We start from the raw sequence: 21,405 nt of genomic DNA on the forward strand, positions 1-21,405 counted from the left end.
ACGCTGTGGGTTTCAGTGCTTTCAAAACAGCTCTGATTGTATTTAAGATGTTCTGACAGTTTCCCAGAGAATGCTGCATTCATGATGTCTTGTGCAAACAATCTCCTGTATTATGCACTGTGGCTGCTGAGACACAATGTGGAGGCATGTAAAACATATGTCCTGGGTCACAGCGCTGAGAGCTGAAAGTGAGTCAATCAGGCTTTCTTGGGTCTGGCAGCAGCACTCAAGAACACGTTATACAAAGAAGATTTTGTCCAGCTAACCAATCAGAGCAGACTGGGCTCTGGTTTCAGAAAAGAGGTCCTGCAGCACAGGCAGCATGAGAAAAATAAAGAGATTTTTGAACATTAAAGCGTGGAGACATGTAGAGACACTACATACTGATATACACCTGAACATCAGCAGGAGAGGACTCTTTAAAGTAGAGACACTACATACTGATATACACCTGAACATCAGCAGGAGAGGACTCTTTAAAGTAGAGACACTACATACTGATATACACCTGAACATCAGCAGGAGAGTACTCTTTAAAGTAGAGACACTACATACTGATATACACCTGAACATCAGCAGGAGAGGACTCTTTAAAGTAGAGACACTACATACTGATATACACCTGAACATCAGCAGGAGAGGACTCTTTAAAGTAGAGACACTACATACTGATATACACCTGAACATCAGCAGGAGAGGACTCTTTAAAGTAGAGACACATACTGATATACACCTGAACATCAGCAGGAGAGGACTCTTTAAAGTAGAGACACTAAATACTGATATACACCTGAACATCAGCAGGAGAGGACTCTTTAAAGTAGAGACACTAAATACTGATATACACCTGAACATCAGCAGGAGAGGACTCTTTAAAGTAGAGACACTACATACTGATATACACCTGAACATCAGCAGGAGAGGACTCTTTAAAGTAGAGACACATACTGATATACACCTGAACATCAGCAGGAGAGGACTCTTTAAAGTAGAGACACTACGTACTGATATACACCTGAAGATGAGCAGAATATGTCTTCTTTAAAAAATAAACAACAAAACTGTACGGTGAAAATCAGATCCAGGGCGTTAAAATAAGGAATATAAGATATGTTTCAGACTAAAAGCCATCAAATACAATTTACGAAAGAGGACATTGGTGAATCTTTACATTTACATTTCTGTTACACTCCATATCATTTTACCATCCATCTATAAAAACACACTAAAACACTGAATTATTTAACACTAAATGTGCTGGTGAGACTCGAACATACGGCATCGCAGAGGATACAAGCTGAAACATTCAAGATACAGCTGGAACCGTGGGACACTTTCCAGTTTGTGGATGTGCTTGTAACACACACACACACACACACCCCCCCCCCCCACACACACACACTGAATGTGCAGAACTTCCGCCCCCCGAAGGCGAGTAAAAGGGGTTCTTGAAAACTGCTCAGCTTGAAACTTGAACGCTGTCAGTGTGCATGTTTCTCTGTGTGGGGTCAACTCCAAATGTTCGACTCGGATACACACACTTGAACAACTGAGACACACACACACACAGAGTGGAAGAGAGAGAGAGAGAGAGAGAGAGAGAGAGAGAGAGAGAGAGAGAGAGAGAGAGAGAGAGAGAGAGAGAGAGGAGAGAGAGAGAGAGAGAGAGAGAGAGAGAGAGAGAGAGAGAAAGGGAAGGCGGCGGTGCACATCACTGCAGCTGGCTGATTGGCCAAAGGGCTTCACTTTGAAGATGTCCCAGAGAGAGAGGGAGAGAGGGAGGGGCGAGGGAGACAGAGGGGGTGAGAGAGTGAGAAAGGGTGCTGGAGAGAACGGGGGAGGAGAAAACAGCAAGTGATGGAGAGAGAAAGAGGAAGTAATGCTCAAGGGCTGCTGCCCTCCCCAGAGAAACCAACAAGATGGTTTTCAGTCCATCTTCCTCTCCTCGCTGTCATCTCCCTTTCTTCGCTCCGACGGTATTAAAGCTTCTCCCTCCTACAAACCTCATTCAGACGCTTCACAACGCTAAAGCCGTCCATCAAACACAACTGAGGGTGTAAGGCAACCCCCCCCCAGGGTAGATTTATACATTCCTCCAGTAGAGATAGACTTTTACTAGACTTTTGAGGCAAATGTCAATCCAACGATATATTCGTTTTAACATACAAACTCCACCTGATTATATTCCACTGATTGTCTTATCTGATTAATGTGTTACTTATTGCTTAGTTACTAATAGACCCATGTGTCGTATATTTCGTATGTTCATTTATGATTTTTATGCTCAAGGACCTCTCACATTTGCGGAGATTCACAAAATGATTTTATGTACCGTTTTATATCATTAATAACTGCTGACTCAGCACTCCTCTTAAAGGGCCGGAGTCTGTTTAAGGTCACATTTTGGTATTTCAATAATCGGAGCATCTGCACATTAATCTGATAGCCCAAATATATAACGATCCACTAAAAATGATATACTTATTCTTGTTTGTGTTACATTCCCTTTCCTTCAATCTCCACCTTGTCTTTCTCTGTGCATGGTCTCATTCCTACGGAGCCCCTAAAGGGACATGAAAAAAAACTAAAAAAACAGAGAGAAAAGTTTTTTTTTTTGAGAAAGTTACCGGTGCGCCAAGGAGGAAGTGAAGCGCACAGGAGACAACCATTTCATTGCAGACTGTTATGTTTACGTGGGGAAATGACAGTGCATACATTATTTGAGATATATATCGTACTTAGACGGCTAGTGACGGGCGGCCCACTTTGGTACCGGCCCAATGGGATTCGTCCTGAACGTCCCGATGGCCAGTCCGCCACTGGCTCTGTCTGTCTGTCTGTCTGTCTGTCTGTCTGTCTGTGTGTGTGTGTGTGTGTGTGTGTGTGTGTGTTCTGAGTGTTTGTTTCCCTATAAAACAGCTGCGGGCAGCAGGTACTCTGAGAGTCACATTAATTCATAGATCAAAGCAGACTGGTTTACAGACTCGCCAGTGTTTTGCCAATCCGGTGCTTAAACCAATAGCTCTACACCCCTGGCCGAAATTTCCATAAAATTAAGTCTGACTTCAAAACATATCTCAAATAATGTATGCACTGTCATTTCCCCACGTAAACACAACAGTCTGCAATGAAATGGTTGTCTCGTGTTCCACTTCCTCCTTGGTGCATCGGTAACTTTCTAAAAAATAAATAAAGTCAGGATAACGGATTTGTTTCTCGTGCGCACGAGAAACAAATCCGTTTTCCTGACTTTATTTATTTTCTCTCTCTTTTTTTTTCCATGTCCCTTTAGGGGCTCCGTACATTCCTGTCCTCTCTTCCGCCATATTCCTCCCCAATCTTTTCTCCCCTTTTCCTTTGTCCTTGACACCTTTCCACCTTCCTCCTCCTCCTCATCACCACCTCCCTCCTCTTCCTCCTCCTCCTGACTCCCACTTCCTCGTCAGATCAAAGAAAGTTAAGTAGGGCAGTGACTGTGGTGGGCGTCAAAGGGCTTAAGGTGTGTGTGTGTGTGTGTCATTATTTCTGCACATTATTAAAGAATGTATGTTGGTTAACATTAGCACTGTGTGGGTGGATGATGTGTGTGTAACATATGTCCATCTGTTGACACACACTCAGGTTAAATTACACATAATGATTCCCTAGTTTTTTACTCGTATTGTTATAAAAGTGACTCGAAAATAGCTCCAAATTAAAGATGATACAGTGATAGTGAGTATTTTCCAACAGAAATCATGTATTATGCCCTTTTTTTAACCAAATGTCTCAATAAGACTCATTTAGGAACAAGTAGGAGAAATCTATTGGGTCACTCATAAGCCACTATCAGAAACAGGAAGTACAAATAAAGCAAAGTGGACGTGTATAACCTAAACAGAATACCACATGTGAACGTTTACCTTTTGAGAGTAAACTCAACGTTCCTACGCACACAAACACTGCAGCCTCCTGGAACATTTTAATGATACCACACAGGTTTAGACTTTAACTATGTAAATAACTTTTTTCGTCTGTTGTATGCCACTTAAAACTACATTACCCATGAGCCACTTGGGTCATGAACTACCAGAGTTATGTCCAGAATCCTTCCTTAAGACTTTTAAGTTGCAAAATTATTATTTATTTTACAGGAATGTACTTTGGGACTTGTAGCTGAGTTGTCTGCCAAAGTTTTTTACGCAGATTTGTACTTTTACATGTTTTTCCCACCTTAAAACAAAATATTTTGTTGTCAAATGTGCCGTCCACTGTATGCATTTACCTTTTAACACCTTTGCGATGTTATAAAACACTCAAGAAACTCAATAAAAGTTGAGTTGGCAATATAAAACCGACACTTATTAATAAACCAATTTGTTCTCTTGTATAAATATCTTGGATAATTCTCAGTTCCTAACGTGTGTCTTGCTTTTTTTTTAGCTTCCTCGCTTATTAATTGAAGTAAGATTGCCCTTATGTATCATTTTAGTCTGTATTCAATACCAACCTGCATTATAACACCCTCACATGTTAACACACACCACTTTTTCTTTACGCTGCTATGGACAGTCTTGCACTGTACATTCTCAAAGATATTGAGGTGACTGTTATTTTGTACCTATTGATTGTTGTGCTTTTATTTAGGTCTTAATGTGTGCATATGTATAAAGGTGTCTGTTGATTGCCTCACCGTTCTCTTGGAAGTCGACCTTGACCTTGTTGGACTCGGCGCTGGTGGCTCTGGTCCAGGTGTGGCCCGGCTGCTGCTTGGTCCAGGCCGTGATGTCGCACCAGTAGAAACCTCGGTCGGACAGCTGGACGCCCGCCAGGCGAAACCGAAACTCTGCCGGACCCGATTTAGTCAGAACCAGACTGTCTCTGAGGGGACGGAGACACACAGGGGGGTCAATACATTTCAAAATATAGAGATTCAAGGCTATTATTGTCATTCATACATAGCTACAGTGTAGATATATCAAGGGAAATCTTAGGTCACACACTCCTCCAACAGTGCAACACAATAAAACAGATAATAGTGCAAGTAAATAAAATAAAATAGAATACAAGTAGTGCAAGGAGAGTCTATATACAAGTAATTGGAATATGATATATTAGATAAATAATGTATAAGTTGCAAACAGATTAATGTTATATTTAGATATATTTAATATAACCTAGACTCCAGCATAAATAACCAAAACTCCAGCAATAAAACAACATACATAGAACATTGCAATACAATTATAACAAAAAAAGTGCATTATAGACAGTGCTTCTGTAGTCCAGATGTGTTAATGTACCTCCGGTTGGGGTCCGTGGCCCCGCCGTGCTGCAGGACGTTGTCGGGGCTGAGAGTCATGATGGTCCTCACAGCGCCCTCCAGGCTGTCCTGTGATTGGACGAGCACCGAGTAGCCCGCCTCCCCTAGGTTCTCTGTTGCCACGGCGCAGCTCATCTCAAAAGTAGCCCCGCCCACAGAGGCTTCACGGAGCCGTTTGGCCACGACGTTCAGAGTGGGACCTGAAAACAACACGACTCTATAATCAATTGAGCCTTCAGAGGGTCCGACGGGGGGGGAAACCCCGACAGGAAGTCATGAGCAATTACACTATGATCTTCTGATTCAACACACACACACAGCACTGCAGTTACATCATGCAACAATTAGCTAAATTGAGGTCACCAAGGTCAGAAAGTGAGGCAGAGAATGGAGAGGAAGTGTGAGAGTGAGACAAGAGGCCTGTTGTTATGCTGAGGGTTTTACTATGAAGTCTGGAAATGATAAGGAGACATTAGAGCTTATTCATAAAACCCAACAGCAGGGGTACTGTGATCGGCTGGCAGTGTGTTAGTGTTGTATGTGGGGTAATGCTTTTAAAAGGAACTTCATTAAGTCAAAATGTGTATTCTTTGTGGGCCAGATCAAAAAATCTAAGTTAAAGCAACGACTCAATGATTCTGAGTTTAATCCAGCAGACAGGAGGAAGTTCAGGACAGAACTATGGTGGATAATAAAGAGTTTCCTCACGTTTGGTGTCCCATCGTACAGCGAGAGGTGCACTCTGAGCCTCTCCGGTGTTCATCATGTCGCCCTGGCTGCTCACGCTCCACGCTGACACTGAGCAGACATACTGGCCCATATCGATCTCCTACAGGAAGGGAAAGGAGTCAGTGATCTACATCAGAATAATAACTTGTTAGGAAAATATCCCTGTACCCCGGCTTGAGCTTTAATCTCAGGATCCATGTATTTGTGATCCTGTCCAGAATGGAAGTAGTCATCACATACAGAGCATCAACTAGTTCCTGAACAGTGTCCTTCACATGCTGATATCCAAGAGAGAGAGTTACACAGTCACAAGATGGAGGAATAGAAAGCAGTATTCAATGTTTACTTCAGATTAGCTCTACGTCAGAAATGAGCATACTTGATGTCTCTCTCCATAGAGGCTGAATCATCATGTTAATCACATAGCTATCATATGCCTCAAACAGTCCTGATGCTCTTCTAGGTAATCACACATCCTGTCAAGTTCACATCTACAGTTGGGATACCGTTGTTATCATGTGGACTCTGACATTGGAAGAGTACATTCACTATTTTCCCAACATAACTCAACCAGAGGAACACAGGCTTCTGATAGTCTCTGTTTCTCGCTTAAATCCCTCTCGATGTTTACCTGTGTTCGGAGGAATCGCAGTTTGAACGTGTCGGGCTGGACTCTGGTCAGTGACATCACGCCGCTCTTCAGCCTATCAGAATATATCGCTCCAGGCATCAGGTTGCCATAGCCATCCAGGGAGCCAATGGAATTAGAGGTCTGAGGACCGCCCACTAAACCTGCGTGTGATTGGATGAGAGAGGTTATTTGTGGTCTTTTAATGATTCTGAGATACGTTTTTGAATGCTGTGTTGAGGTAAAAGTACCAGGAAGTGTGGTGTGACCCCAAGTGACCCCCAGGCGACCACCCAGGGGCAGATGGGTAATGTTGGTCACATGACACGCCAGCTCTGTGGGTTCAGCCGTCATCTGGGGGTTCGAGATGGCCTCAAGGGTCACCGTGAAGCTGGGTTCTGAGGAGAAAAACATTTAAAAGCTTTTAATGACATTAGATGGTTAAATATTGCAGCAACTTGATCCTTATTTAAATAAAAAACAGGAGGGGATGAAGTGGTGGCAAGCAGCTGCTGAATGCGTGACACCCTGAGACATTTGTTAGTCCCGGCAAACACACCTCAAAACATTCAAGGCATAAACAATGACACAAAAGCCCAACCCTAATCCTTTGTGAAACGCTAGAACTGCGGCTGAAAGGAAGGATATTGTGCTTCTACAAAGTGAAACCGCTTTAGAGCTCAGCTGTCTCCATGATAACACGCAGCCACTTACGTTTTACAACCATTGGTCCCCTCCGTAACGTATAGAAGGGTACATACGTCTAGTATTCAAGTATCACTACAGGGATATTATTCCTACTTTTCAAAATACCTCGAGGGAGAAAGTCAACCCTAATGATCCCATATATCAATTTACAGTGCTGTGCTGCCTCCAGAGAAATAATTCCCATCGCAGAGAGGGCGTTTCTTTCATCCATCATCCCAGGTTCTGTCATTTTACAACAACAGAGCCTCCAAGAAAAAACAACGTTAATTCTGTTCTTTTATTTTGTGGTTTGGTCTTAAAATAGAGCTCAGCGACAGAGCCAGATGAACCTGTAACAACACTGTTTACTGTGTGAGGTGTGTGTGTGAGGCAGGTCCTCTCAGTCAGACATCCAGATTGCACCTTTATGCCTCAATGAACAGGAAACACACAGAGATTTCCACCTGCCCAACTGTGATCACACACACACACAATACAGGAGTGTGTCTCAGAGGGTGTTTGGCAGAAGAGGTGGGTTTGCATGATGTCATTTTGGACGTCACACACACACACACATTGACTCATGCTCTGTCACCATCTGCTGTGAAACACACACGCACTTTGATCGATGAGCATGTGTGAAGCCGGCCTCGTGCCTCGCTCCCAAACGTTTCCTTATTTAGAGACGCCACCATTTGGGAATGCAGGTTCTGGATACGTGGGGTTTGAAAGGCAATTGATATCTTTTCATAAAGCCAATAGTGACACTAATATATCTTTTTTTAATTCAATTATTATTTCTCCCGAGCGGAAACACAAAAAGGAGGCTACGGCTTTCATTAAATCGAGGTTTTAGAAAACGTTTTAAAACTAAATAAAACAAATGATAATATGAATTTTTACTAAAAACAAGCACGTTTGAGGCCTTCAAAATGAGGCAACAAGCTGTAATACCAGAAACACCCGTTAACCTGAAGGATAATTTGAGATAAAATACACTCGGCTACAGTAGAAGTAGTTATCTAAATCAGCTATTTATTCTGATCTAGCCGGTTTTTATCCTTTTAAGAGACTTTGATTTTGGTTTTCAGGGCTTTTAAAATCCCGACAGTAACACATCCCACTGATTTGAATGTTATTTAAAAAAGTTAATCTCCCATAGCTGTTGGCAGCTTTGTCTACATGCAGTATACTGTACACGTAGAGCAGAGCAAATGCATATAAGCTGGTTTTTATCTCAGTCCAAAACCAAAATATATTCATGTTAAATAAACCAGAGAAAATATCAAACACACACACACACATATCTGCAAGACTTAAAACTGCCTTTTCTGACATTTCTGATGGTCGCAGAGGACCCTCAATATTGTGCATTTCATGATTAGGAATAATAGATCAATAATTAACAGATTATACAATGAGCGTTTTGTACTTTTAATGCCTGAATAGGAGTAATAAGCTGACCAACAATCCAGCTCAAAACATGAAAGTGCACGACTAGTCCAGTAGATTTAAACCACCAATCAACACTGTGCACAGTCGTGTCCTTCTGCTCCAGTCAGGGAGTGTAGAAGAGCAGGAATTGTGTAAAAACAGGCTCCATTAGCGAGTGTGTGTCTCTGTAAAATAGGTCAATGTCAATAACACAACAAAGTGCTTTCATGTGCAGCGCTCGGCATGTGTTCGCTTTAAGAAGCTGCTCTTGGTGAGTTTGCACTGATTGTAATGGTGACACTCATTTGCCTCCGACTGCTTTCAGACGTTATTATTTCTCGTTCATTATTTCCCCGCTACTCGCCGAGCAAATCATTAGCAAACACTTCAGAGAGGCAAAGCACGACCGCCGATTTACTTTCATTCTCCATTAATCTACCAATTACTTTCTCAATTATTGCATGTATAAAATCAGCAAATAGTCCAACATGCTTTGATATATTTCAATGGGTAATATGGAAACCCCTAATTCAATGCTTATTTTCATGCAGTATAATGAGTTATTACCTTTTCTCTAAATGTTGTATAGGAATATTTCATTCTCTCGTCTTGTGGATCCAGTTATGATTAAATCTCATTCAGTGAGACCATTTGGAAAATAAACTTGACCTCCTTTTATCAAATGAACCTTGTGGCACTTTACAATCACAAACTAGAGAATCATCGCGATCTAATTGCCCCAGAAAAGTGCAATTCTTGCAGAAATCTCAGTATTTGGTGCCAAATAACAGCATGCATTTTTCTATATTCTTCTTTAAAGTCTAGCTATCTAAATGTGGTATTTTGGAGGTGGTAAATCTCAGTTTCATCCAACTTATTGGTATTATAGAGCATAGGAATGGCCATAGTATACTTTAATCATGATGTACAAGGCACTTAAACACTCGTACATATTTGAATTGAGGCGCAACCAAACCACAATATTCATTACTGATTCAAGACAAAAATGAATATTCAGGACCCCAGTTTCCCCAGATGGTGTGCACCCGTTATATGTTGGCCTGCTATCCTCCTAAAGATCCACCACCCCCTAAAAAAAGAGAAATGTGGGCTTTGGTAATGAGGAGGGGAGAGTAAGAGGTTAAGAAACATTCAGAAACCTAAAGATATTCAGCGTATTATCGTAAAAACTGTCAATAAGGGTCATGTAGGTTCCACACACACACACACACAAACACACTGGAACGTGTTTGGTGTGTTAACAGGTGGGCCGTACGCCATCATATTAATGCGTTAGCCTCTGAGCGAGGCAGGGATCTGAACTCCCAACCCACGGCGGAGCTGGCTGTTTCCCGTAACAGAAGAAATGCTGAAATCTGCCAAAACAACCAAAGGCATGTGAGACTCTGGTTCCACAGGAGTGTGCAGGCTCGTGTGTGTGTGTGTGTGTGTGTGTGTGTGTGTGTGTGTGTGTGTGTGTGTGTGTGTGTGTGTGTGTGTGTGATAGGAAAACCAGATATGAATAAGCCACTCGAGCTGTTCTCTGTCAACACGCTGTGTGTCTCCCAGGAAGGAGAACTGGCTGACACACACTGAACAGATGTACAATTGACATCCTACATTACAGCTACGACTACATGTAATCAGATTACTGTGTGTGCAGGCAGATTACAGTCATCTGTTACTACACACGCCAGGTTTACCAATGACTTCCTAGACAGAGACAGCCATTTATACGACAGGAAAATAAGATAAAGTGTGTAATATATAAATGTATAAAGACTAAATAATAAATACTCCTCCATTAATAGATGAGAAGGTTTGAAAATCAAGCCAACGTCTGCCGAGTGAAGGCTACTAAGCATCAGAAACCTCAGCCTGTGGCGATGCACAGACGCCTTAAATTCACTGCTATATATCTCACTGAAGGGCAGATTTTCCCTTAGTTTAGTAAAGTGCTGAAAATAAGTGTTCTTCAGTAAATCCTGTATGAATTACAGTTACATTCGACTGACGCTATCATCGAAATCCTCCTCAAAATAAACACTTATCAGGAGAAATGGGGGTATGCACGAGGGGGAATCGAACCCTTAGTCTTAAGATTACCAATATTAACGAGACCAGTAAAAAACTAAGGCTGTCTGACATGTGTTCAGCGTGTGCAAACAAAGCCTCCTATTCACTATCATGTCAATACGTTTAAGGACAGGTGCTTTTTAGATGAATACATATCAAAAGTTGATCGGAAAGAAGCCCCCTTAGATCAGCCATTGGTATGAAGAGAAGAGCAAAAAGCCCTACTTCTACAATATTAAAATGCACACTGTATAAATATATGTTCATAAATATTCAGTTAAGCTATGAAGATATGAGCTTGCAGTACAAGGAGTCCTTTTTGAGTGAAGTGGCTCCATTGACAACAATTCCAGCTGACACAACAACACGCACACAGGGGAAGTGTAGCCAAGGGTGAGGAGAACTATAACCTCTGTGTGTGTGTGTGTGTGTGTGTGTGTGTGTGTGTGTGTGTGTGTGTGTGTGTGTGTGTGTTTGCCGTGGGGAGATCCTAAACAAGTTCTCCAACTTTTCTTTTGCTTCCTGGTAGGCAAAGCATCGTGGGAAGAGTGGGCAACCTCAAGGCCACGCATCAATAGAATATGAACTGACTGGTGGTGGTGGACACACACACACACACACACAAGAGGAGTGAGGAGAAAATATATGAGCTGTAGTCAATTAGAAACGTTGCTCTCATGGTGTGTGTGAGTGTCGGCAGACGCAGTATGAAGGAATGTATACCCCCCCGGGCCAAAATGTAGGAGTTCCACCAGCGAGAACAGGCACATACCCTCAGAATGTGGGACACACACACACACACACTATAGTGTTTGAATCATGCATGTGTGTGTGCAGAATTTAGTCTCAGGAGAAAGCTTTACATCACGTTTTCATTCAACAAACCTAGTTTTCCTCACACTCTTGTAAACATGTACAACACACACACACGAAAGCAGGAAGACCATCAAGGTACACACACAAGCAGAAACTACTATATCAAGCTCATTGATATTTCAGCCATGTGTGTGTGTGTGTGTGTGTGTGTGTGTGTGTGTAGTTGACATTTCAAAATGTAACATGGATCCTCAAGGCTTCCAGAAGCTTCTGTGTATCTACGAGGGACAGTTGTTGTAACTAAGGGCTGCGGCTGACATACAGGACAGGATGTATGTAGAAACACACTCCGGATACTGGATGTGGTTCTGGGTGATTTTCCGCTATTATTCACCAATGTAGCTGTCGTGTCGTGTACGGTCATTTATCAAAAGACTCTGCATATTGGGCTTTCGTTCCTCATTCTGAAAGTACCCTGGTTAATTAAATGGGAAGAAATGGTGTCAGTTCTGCAAAACATCTTCACTGCGTGTGTAAAACAAGAACTAAGGGTGCGTTTCACTTCGGTTAAATGGAATCCTTGCTTCCCTCACTTGCGTCGTTTCCTTGCGACTAGTCCCTCCCACCAGGGAAGCATGGAGAGACGCAAGGAAACCACGAGAAGCAGGGAAATGGGTTTTAAGAGCAATGGGACGTCGTTTCCTGCAAGCTATAGAAGATGGGTGCTAACAAAAGAGGCTTTTTTATCGCTGGTTCTTTTTACTGGCAACTTGTTTTTAGGTTTTAGTCAACTTTGAGAGAAAGATATGGGAAATATAAGTGTGTGATGACGGCACGCTGGTGGGGAAAACTATTGGACTATTTCCCCTAAGTGCTGGTTTTGCACAAAATAACAAATTATTGCACTACAATTTAAAAATAAACTACACTGACATGCTCATACTGTACTTTCCGTGTATACATCAGGTATGTGGCTGCCAAAAAAAGCACGACATTATATGCGTGTGCAGATTCAGAAATCTTTTAAATAAATGTTCATATAATATAGAAAATTCACAAAAATAGGACAAACAGTTAAATATGTACATGTGTAAGTCAAACGGGTACATGTATATATTGTTTTATTACATTTTCTGCGTCTATATGTTCTCTGTGTGTGCAGCCCGGCTTTAACAAGACATAACCTTGAAGTTACATGAAGGCTATTTCTGTGTTTAAGAACTTTTAAATACACTGAATGGAGAGGAAGTTGTTGGCACGGCAGGGAAGTCACGACAAAAAAACAAAACAAGGAAAGAGGAAGCGATCAAAGCTTTGTATAACAGTCTGTCAGTCACTGAATATACCATATACCTCCACTGTATGATTCTATCCCACATTGAATACTGTTTGACAAACTGGTCGTTTGCTTGTGCCACAAACCTGAAACCCATAGAACAGCTGTTCACGAGAGCTATCAAGGTGTTTGACAGAAAGCCATATTCATACCACCACTGTACCATCCTTGAAAAACACAATTTCTTGAATGTTTACATGGACTGCCCCCTCTCCCCCCCTTAGGGGAATTCATCCACAGAAAACAGAGGAGACTGTGAGGTCCACCGCAGACGGACCACTTTTGGACAAAATGTCCTCTCCATTAAAGGCAGCCCATTCTGGAATAGCCTCCCAACTGAGATACGGGATTGTCCCACTCTCAATAGCTTCAAAGGTCAACTCAGAGAATGGTTGAGAAACAACCAGACGGGCAATCACCCTAAATGCACTTTAACACAGGGGTGTCTCCTCTCGCACTTTAGGTAGCTCTTTTATCTTTCTTGCACTTTATGTCGTTGCGGCTATATTGTACTACCATGTCATAAATACTTGTGTATGCTGCTCTTCCTGTATATATCATGTATTTATTTTTGCTATGTTTATAAATGTCATGTTCTCATATGTTGTATGTCAGCGACTACGGATGGAAATTAGCTCAAAGCTAAAATCCGGCATATTTACACTTGAAGCATTATTTGTCTAAAGTGTTCTTTAATGTGCATTGTCCCTACTCAAATAAACGATTACATGAAATATCCGTCAAAACGTCCTGCAATGCCTTTGAAATTGGGCTTTCCTCCCCACAGCGTGGGCGTGGTGGTGGGTGTCTATGTTTTTGAGAAAAGGGAGATTTAGTGGATTTAAAACCCGATTAAAATACAACTGTGATTATATTGGATCACTTTGTCAAATTAAGTATTCCCTCATGTGATTATCTGAACATTTAATACACAAATAATGGAGAGAAAGAGGCAGATTTGGATTTAAAATCTCTGCACATAGTGATTGTGTTTCCTGTGGCAGCGATCCAGTCCAAACTCTTTAAAAAGGGAACAAAGACTTTGAGGTGTTTTTAAACTCAATGCCAGGATGCTCCAAAGCAAACTGGACTCCCATTAAAACTCTTTTATACCCCAAAAAAGAAAAGCAGGACGATAATGATTATTTGTTATTCTGGCGCTTACATTAAACTTTGAGCCAATCAATCTGCCAGAGAACTTCCTGGGGATTCTCAAAAGCAGTAATAAGCGATTACATAACAAGTGTTTATTTAGTCATTATTATCATTATGTCAGAAACCCTATTCAAGTGCTCATTTCTGTCAAAGCTTGTATCCAAGGTTTGGTGTTTTGTCAGACATTTTTACATTAAATAAGGGCTCACTGGATGAACTTATAACTACATTGTATTGCTTTAATACACAGAACATCAATATAAATAGCGTATCGGTCAAAATACCTTCATGTTTAACAATTGGAGTCAACAGGAAGGTCTTTTCACAATCAGTTCAAATATGTGTGCTTATTAAGTTGAGTAGCTCTGCAGCCCTGGAGCTGTTTGCACTATATATGCACTAAACATGTCATATGTAAACATATGATGGTTTTAGGTAGCACATACAGTGGCAGCATGACATGAAACCTGCAGAATAAGCCTTGGTAGAAACTGCATTAAAGCAAAACCTTTTGAATTGACCATCATTACAGAGAAGTGCAGTGGTTTTACTTCCCAGAAAGACGTCTTATATACGGTAAAGTGAGATATGCTGCAATTTGGTGCACTTTTAGTATAAATGCATGTTGTGTTAGTTGTTTTGATATGGCTACACGAACACATTTCAATTTCCCATGAGAGAAAGTGTTAATGAGTCAATTCTAGGTCTCAGAAAGACAATGGGGTCGTCTTCAAAGAGACCATGAACAACCCCAGTGTGACTGAGCGTCCTGATCTAACAATACATGTATTTAGAAGGAGCAAAATATCTAATTGCATATCCAACACATCACCATGCAAGCCAAGCACCCTCCCCGACATGATGTCAAATTTGAAAGGCTGTGAGAGAGAGAGAGAGACCCCCCACCCTGCAGGGACTGATGCTGTGTCGACTGGATCAGAGCATTACACACACATTTACAGCACACACACATCCCCAGAGGTAGCAAAGAGCAGGACAGGCATGACTAATCAATCATCCTCGCAGCAGGAGTCAACAGCTGACTGGAGGATTAGAGAGTTTCCCTTCCAGACTGCAGATTGCTCTGAAACACTCGCTTCTCTCCTTTAGCTTCTACACTGCGTCAGACATCACAACTGTCCCTGAACACACACCTGTCTTCACTAAAGGATGGTCTAAAGCAGTGGTTCTCAAACTTTTTTCAATAATGTACCCCTTTTGAAACAAATATTCAGCCAAGTACCCCCTGATCAGCGCAAAAACCATTTGTTAGGGGACAAAATGCCTATAAAGAGGTACAGTACAGCCTTGCACCATCGGTGTCTGATTTATTAAAACAACAACTTTGTAACTGAGAAACACTTAAATGCTACATTTCAAATGTTTACAATCCATCACTAAATTCATGGCAAACCAATTTTAACATCATGCAATAACACTAAGACGACAGTAGCTGCATTGAACTGATCTTTTTAATAAGTTGTACAATGTAGTGAAACATGGGCTTGAGCTTCACTGAGGACCTTTGTCATTCTGACAGCGAGGCACCTGCAGTTATTACACTTCGCGTTTTGAAATATGTGAAACTCTGTTCATATAAAACCCACACTGCTCAAACTTCCTTACTTTTCCTAAAATTGGTATATTTATATATATTTTTTTCATTAACATAAAATAAATCTCACGTACCCCCTGCAGTACTCCAACGTACCCCTAGGGGTCCGCGTACCCCCATTTGAGAACCACTGGTCTAAAAGGGCTTTAATAAGTACACAACTCCACAAAGGGCTCACTGTCTCTGCACAAGTCAATCTAACTCGACAAAATCCAGCATCTCCTGTCTTTACGCCTCACTGATCATCATTTAAAGTGAGTTTTGCGGCTGTAGTAATATAAGTGGCGAGAGGGACAAAGTGCGCAGGTAACCGGATATAACCTCAAATGTCACCACCCAAATCCAATAGACACGCCCACCACCTTAGACCTACTTGTTCTCCCATGCTTTTGCACACCACGCATAAGACGTATCACTCTGTGTTTTCTAAACTGGGGTTTTCTATTTTGTTGTGTTTTAAAAGGTTGTTTCACATATGAGGGTTTTCAGTCTGTGGCTATAAGTACGGTTTTATCGTCTCGTGACAGACGTAATAACTTCTACTCACTGATCTGCGCCACCTTCACTGTCACGGCGCTGGATGTTTTCTCCGCCGCCATGTGCCACCTCCCTCCTCCTCCAGAGCTCCTCCCTCCTTTCTCGATGAAGGCTCTGATTCGGCAGGTGTACGCCCCCCCGTCCTCCCCGCTCACCCCCCTCACTCCGAGTCTGTACTCCCCTCCTCCCGTCCTCTCCAGACTCGCCTCCCCCCGGTTCCCCAGCGCTCCTCCAGAGGACGAGGTGTTGGAGATCACTACGCCGCTGCGCTCCATGGTGATGAGGTCGCGGCCGTCTGCCAGCCAGCTCACCTCCAGGGAGACGGAGGGCAGGTTGTCCGCGGCAACGGAGCAGAGGAGGGTCAGCGTCTCGCCGGGGGTGAGGAGGAGAGACGAAGAGGAGGAAGAGGAGGAAGCCTTCACGCTGAGGGACTGACCTTGAGAGAGGACAGAAACATAAAACAAGATTCAACAATAGGGCTTTTTTAAAATGTTTTTTCCAAGTCAAAGTCAACTGTATTGTCAATCTTTCAGTTTGAGAGATCGAAATACCGTTTCCCACAATCCCGAATACAAATATATATATTAGGGCCGGGACTCGATTAAAAAAATTAATCTAATTAATTAGAGGCTTTGTAATTAATTAATCGAAATTAATCGCATTTTTAATCGCATATAAATATTTGACCTAAGAACAGTGAGAAGCAATTTTTTTCACATGGATTTTAGTATACCATTAGGCGCATTCACACCGCAGTGCTTTTCCCACAAAGGTTCATGAGAACTTAGTTCATGAGAACAAATTAAGCCGCTGACGTCACTTCTTCTTCTTCTGCTTTGGGTTTACTGGCAGGCCGCAAACCACTTCACGGCGTATACTGCCGCCCAAAGTCCCCGGCCGGAAGTCCCCGGAGTTGGGGACTGGCTTCAGTAGAAGCTGCTGGGAGTCCCAGCAGCCTTCCGAGTAAATCGCCAGAACGCCGACACCTCCTCATCTCCACCGCTCCCATGTTTTATTCTGTGTTGCCATAAGTTAGTCTCTCTGCGTTTCTGCGCTGGGCTAATGCTAATAATGCTAATGCGAGGATAATAAAATGGCGGCTTCACCAAACTTTTTGGGAGTTTTACTGGGCGTGGTTTGCAATCCGCCCAGCCAATCAGAAATATAGCTATTTTCTCACAAGAGAGCCGTACGAAAGTCCCTGCTCTCTAGCAACTCTCTGCTCTCTAGCAGGGACTTTCGTGGGGGTAAAAAGGTTCTCATGAACTAATTTTAGTACCGGCTCTTTTTGGTGTGAACGCGATAAAAGAGGCTAACGTCCACGCTAGCTTCCACGCTAGCTGCTATATGTTTTGCATTGAGGTGATACTTGAGGCTTGATGTGCTGCGGTGATATGCGAATTCCTTTTTGCATAATTTGCACACAACCGTGCTCTTATCGACGCTTCCATCCGTCCGTTTTTTAAAACAACATTTCCCACAGTTGTTCACTGTGGTTTGTTGTTGTCTGAAGTCATGAACGTTAGTTGGTGCTCCAGTATAATCGGTACGCCTGAAACTCATCCAGTGAGAAACGTTCCGCGGTGCAAAAATAAGTGCGATTAAAATGCGTTAATTTTTTTAACGCGTTAATTTTTGTGTAATTAATTAATCTTAATTAACGCGTTAAAGTCCCGGCCCTAATATATATACAAAATATGTATATCCTATATATACACAATCAACAGACACATTTATACACATAGGATAAAAGCACAATATATACAAAATAACAGTCACTTCAATATCTTTGGGAACGTAATTTAAAGATGTGCATCCTCTCAGCAGTGTGCTTAAGAGCTTTCTACTCAGAATATATCCATTAAAATGTGTCTCTCTGTGCATCAGGGGCTTTGGACCTTATCTCCAGTAACAACCTGGGTATGTGTCTCTGTATGGTGTCTGGAGAAGGACAAAAGGCATAAAGCTCGCCCTGTTTGACTTTTCTCATCCTCTTTACTCAAGTCAGTAAGTCAATATGGACTGTCTGGCACACAATGGACCTGTGTACGTGTGTGTGTGTGTGTGTATGTGTGTGTGTGTCTCCTCTCTGGTTTCATTACAAACCACTGGGTGTTTTATAGCACTTAAAGAGGATATGGTAGGTAGCCCAGAAAGATATAAGATATGGTGACCACAGCAACCACAGTGAATGAGTGTGTGTGTGTGTGTGTGTGTGTGTATGTGTGTATGTGTGTGTTTGTGTGTGTGTGTAGGGGCCTCTCTGAGGACAGAATAAGACAGAGAGACAGACAGTGAAGGGGTCACGAGCCTCCTGGGATGCAGCGAAGTGAAGTCTCACAGAGGAGAGGATGCCGTCAAATAAAAGAGAGGCAACTCTCCCACGTCCCTCCTCTCTCTAAATCCTGCCTTTTCTCCCAGAATTCCTTCACATTCTGCACAGGATGCCAACTTATTGTATCTACAATTAAACCTTTAGGGTAGTTATCTACAAACTCCAGGGATAACATGTATTTTACCCGATACCCTTCATAATTAACTCCACGTTTGACACAACTGACACAAGGGGTTTTATTTTAAAGGTCCCATGTCATGCTTTTCCTGTTATCACCCGTCCCCTTGTTGTTATGAAGGTTGTTCTGCATGTAAACGGTCTGCAGTCACAAACCCTCAAAGTGCACCCTGTAGCGAGTAAAACTCTAACACAGAGAAGACCTGTCTGTGCTGCCCCAGAACGCCTCGTTGGAGATTTCTCTTTCTCCATTGTTTGCTTCCTGGGTTCTGTGACCTGTGAACTCCCACATCAACAACAAATGACCGGATTGGCTCAAATGGACCAATCCTTGGAGCTCCTCACGCACCAGGGTCCCTTGGCTAACTAACAGGGAGTCCCATTGACTTGCATAGAGCTCCCTGAACGCTGGTAATAGCCGAGTTGGGATGGTGGAGAAATGCTCTCAGCAGACCCATTCTCACAGCATTAGAAACCTTTTCTTTCTCAATATCAAGCCACACTTATTGTTTTTACTTCGGCTGTGAGTGTTTGTGTGTGCTCAGGATGAGTTTCGTTTGATCTCGCTGTATCGCCGACCCGGAAACCTGTTCGCAGCAGCGAGCCTCGCAACGTCCCAACCAATCAGAGCACACTGGGCTCACAGGGAGGGGGGGCAGGAGCTCCAACAAGCCGTTTAGGACAGAGAGTGAATACACATACTATACAGAGATGCTGAATGAGAAACCAATGTGAGTTTGGAAAATAGCACAATTTAAATCTATTCCAGTAGACCTCAACAATGGAAATATGATCAGTAGAAATGGCCATGACATGGGACCTTTAACAATTTCAAAATCTTAGGGGGTTCTGGTGTTAAAGGGATCTTTTGAAGCCTGGATTAACCACCTGTTGCCATTTGTTATTAGCTACCGAGCTAAGGCTAAGCACCATAAACTACAGCTGAACGTCAGCGACCAAAACACCCGTCTAACTTTGGGAGAGTTGAGATCTGCTTTCATGTCATGTTGGACTATCTTTAGAGAATTAAAATCCAGATGTGTCAATGATGCTAATGTAGTATCAATGTGAAAGCTGCTTGCTAATCATGCAAGTGACAGACCCAATGAGTCGAGTCTCCCTGTTGTGTGTCTATAACATACTTCCACTACCATAGCTAAAAGATACTTTGAGGACTTTAAAAAAAGGTATAAACAAGGCTTAACTGTCCCTCTTAAGTGTCTTTGCCTGCTCTGTGCTCCATGTTTAACCCTCCAGTGTAAACACAGCAGCTGCAGGTCAAATCCTCAGCTTGTAAACAACACCATAAAAGGGAATGCTTGTATGAGACGGAGCTGAGAGAGTGAACACGTGTTATCCTGCTAATATTCCTGATTTATTTTCCATACCTGTCGGGGTCACAGCCACAGTTCCCATCTCTTTCGTGCTCTCCACGATTTTGATCCAGTTCCCTCCGTCCTCGTGCGTCCACTCGGTGCCGTTGCACTCGTAAATCCCCTCGTCAGTCGACATCACTCTGGAAATCACCAGCTCAAACACTCCGTTCTTCCCGGGAACTAATCGGATGCCTCCGTCGGCGTATCGTCGGGCGTACTTGGCCCCCGTGACGACGTCCCCCTGAGGGCCAAATGTCAAAATGTCCTCGGAGGTGGCCCCCCTCTTCACGGACCAGGTGACGGACAGGTAGGTGGGGTGGGTGATGGTCCGGGTGACGTTACAGGAGAGGGTGAGGTCACTTCCTTCAGAGACCACTGGGGGCGGAGTCAGAGGGGAGACCTGGAGGGTGTTGGGGATCACTGGCGGAGAAAAGAGACACAAACATTGTTATAGCCAGTATTTTGAAGAAAAGCCACCTAATTGTGACGTTTGTAGTCAACACACTATAAAAGACTACAATTCCCACGGCGCCTCTCTAAAGTGACAGTGATGGGAAACCTGCTAGAAAGACGCCGTCAAGGAACAGTTTTTAACCGTCCAATTACACTTTAAGTTATTAAGTTATAAAAGGTCTCTTTTCTTTGTTGCACGTGTCAAAGCTTGTTCTTTTATTTTGAGCAAACAAATCGCATTACGTCATCCAAACCTTCGAAGGCCAAGCAACTCTTCAACTGTAAGTACTCTAAAGGAAAGAAAACGAGTTAAAAATGTCTGTTTAAGGCGACTAGTGGAAAGAGAAACAAATGACCGGATTGGCTCCCTCTGATTCTGTTGCTGCTATAACACCACCAACCAACAAGAAGCCACATTTTGATTGTACTTTTAGTTATGGTTACCTCCTGTACTCTGGAGGTTAGAACAAACAAACCGCTCCAGATAAGGCTGTAAATGTGTGATAGTGAGCGAATGAAACGCACCCAGACACTGTGTGTTGAGGTTAAGGCTGTAAATGTGTGATAGTGAGCGAATGAAACACACCCAGACACTGTTTGTTGAGGTTAAGGCTGTAAATGTGTGATTGTGAGCGAATGAAACGCACCCAGACACTGTGTGTTGAGGTTAAGGTTGTAAATGTGTGATTGTGAGCGAATGAAACGCACCCAGACACTGTGTGTTGAGGTTAAGGCTGTAAATGTGTGAT

At 42.7% G+C, this 21,405-nt stretch overlaps 1 protein-coding gene across 1 annotated transcript in view; it reads right to left on the minus strand.

Annotated features, from left to right (window-relative positions):
• si:ch211-132g1.7 (prostaglandin F2 receptor negative regulator) overlaps positions 1 to 21,405 on the minus strand; it is a 51,780-nt gene that overhangs the window by 18,992 nt on the left and 11,383 nt on the right. Inside the window, exons 4-10 of the mRNA XM_034217340.1 lie at positions 20,216 to 20,623; positions 16,326 to 16,751; positions 6,911 to 7,057; positions 6,663 to 6,823; positions 6,011 to 6,131; positions 5,283 to 5,502; positions 4,673 to 4,860 (exon numbers count right to left, since the gene is read on the minus strand). Coding sequence (XP_034073231.1) covers positions 4,673 to 4,860; positions 5,283 to 5,502; positions 6,011 to 6,131; positions 6,663 to 6,823; positions 6,911 to 7,057; positions 16,326 to 16,751; positions 20,216 to 20,623 — 1,671 coding nt within the window. The remainder of the gene's footprint in view (positions 1 to 4,672; positions 4,861 to 5,282; positions 5,503 to 6,010; positions 6,132 to 6,662; positions 6,824 to 6,910; positions 7,058 to 16,325; positions 16,752 to 20,215; positions 20,624 to 21,405) is intronic.

The sequence above is a fragment of the Gymnodraco acuticeps genome, unplaced genomic scaffold (assembly GCF_902827175.1).
Source record: "Gymnodraco acuticeps unplaced genomic scaffold, fGymAcu1.1, whole genome shotgun sequence".
Taxonomy (NCBI): domain Eukaryota; kingdom Metazoa; phylum Chordata; class Actinopteri; order Perciformes; family Bathydraconidae; genus Gymnodraco; species Gymnodraco acuticeps.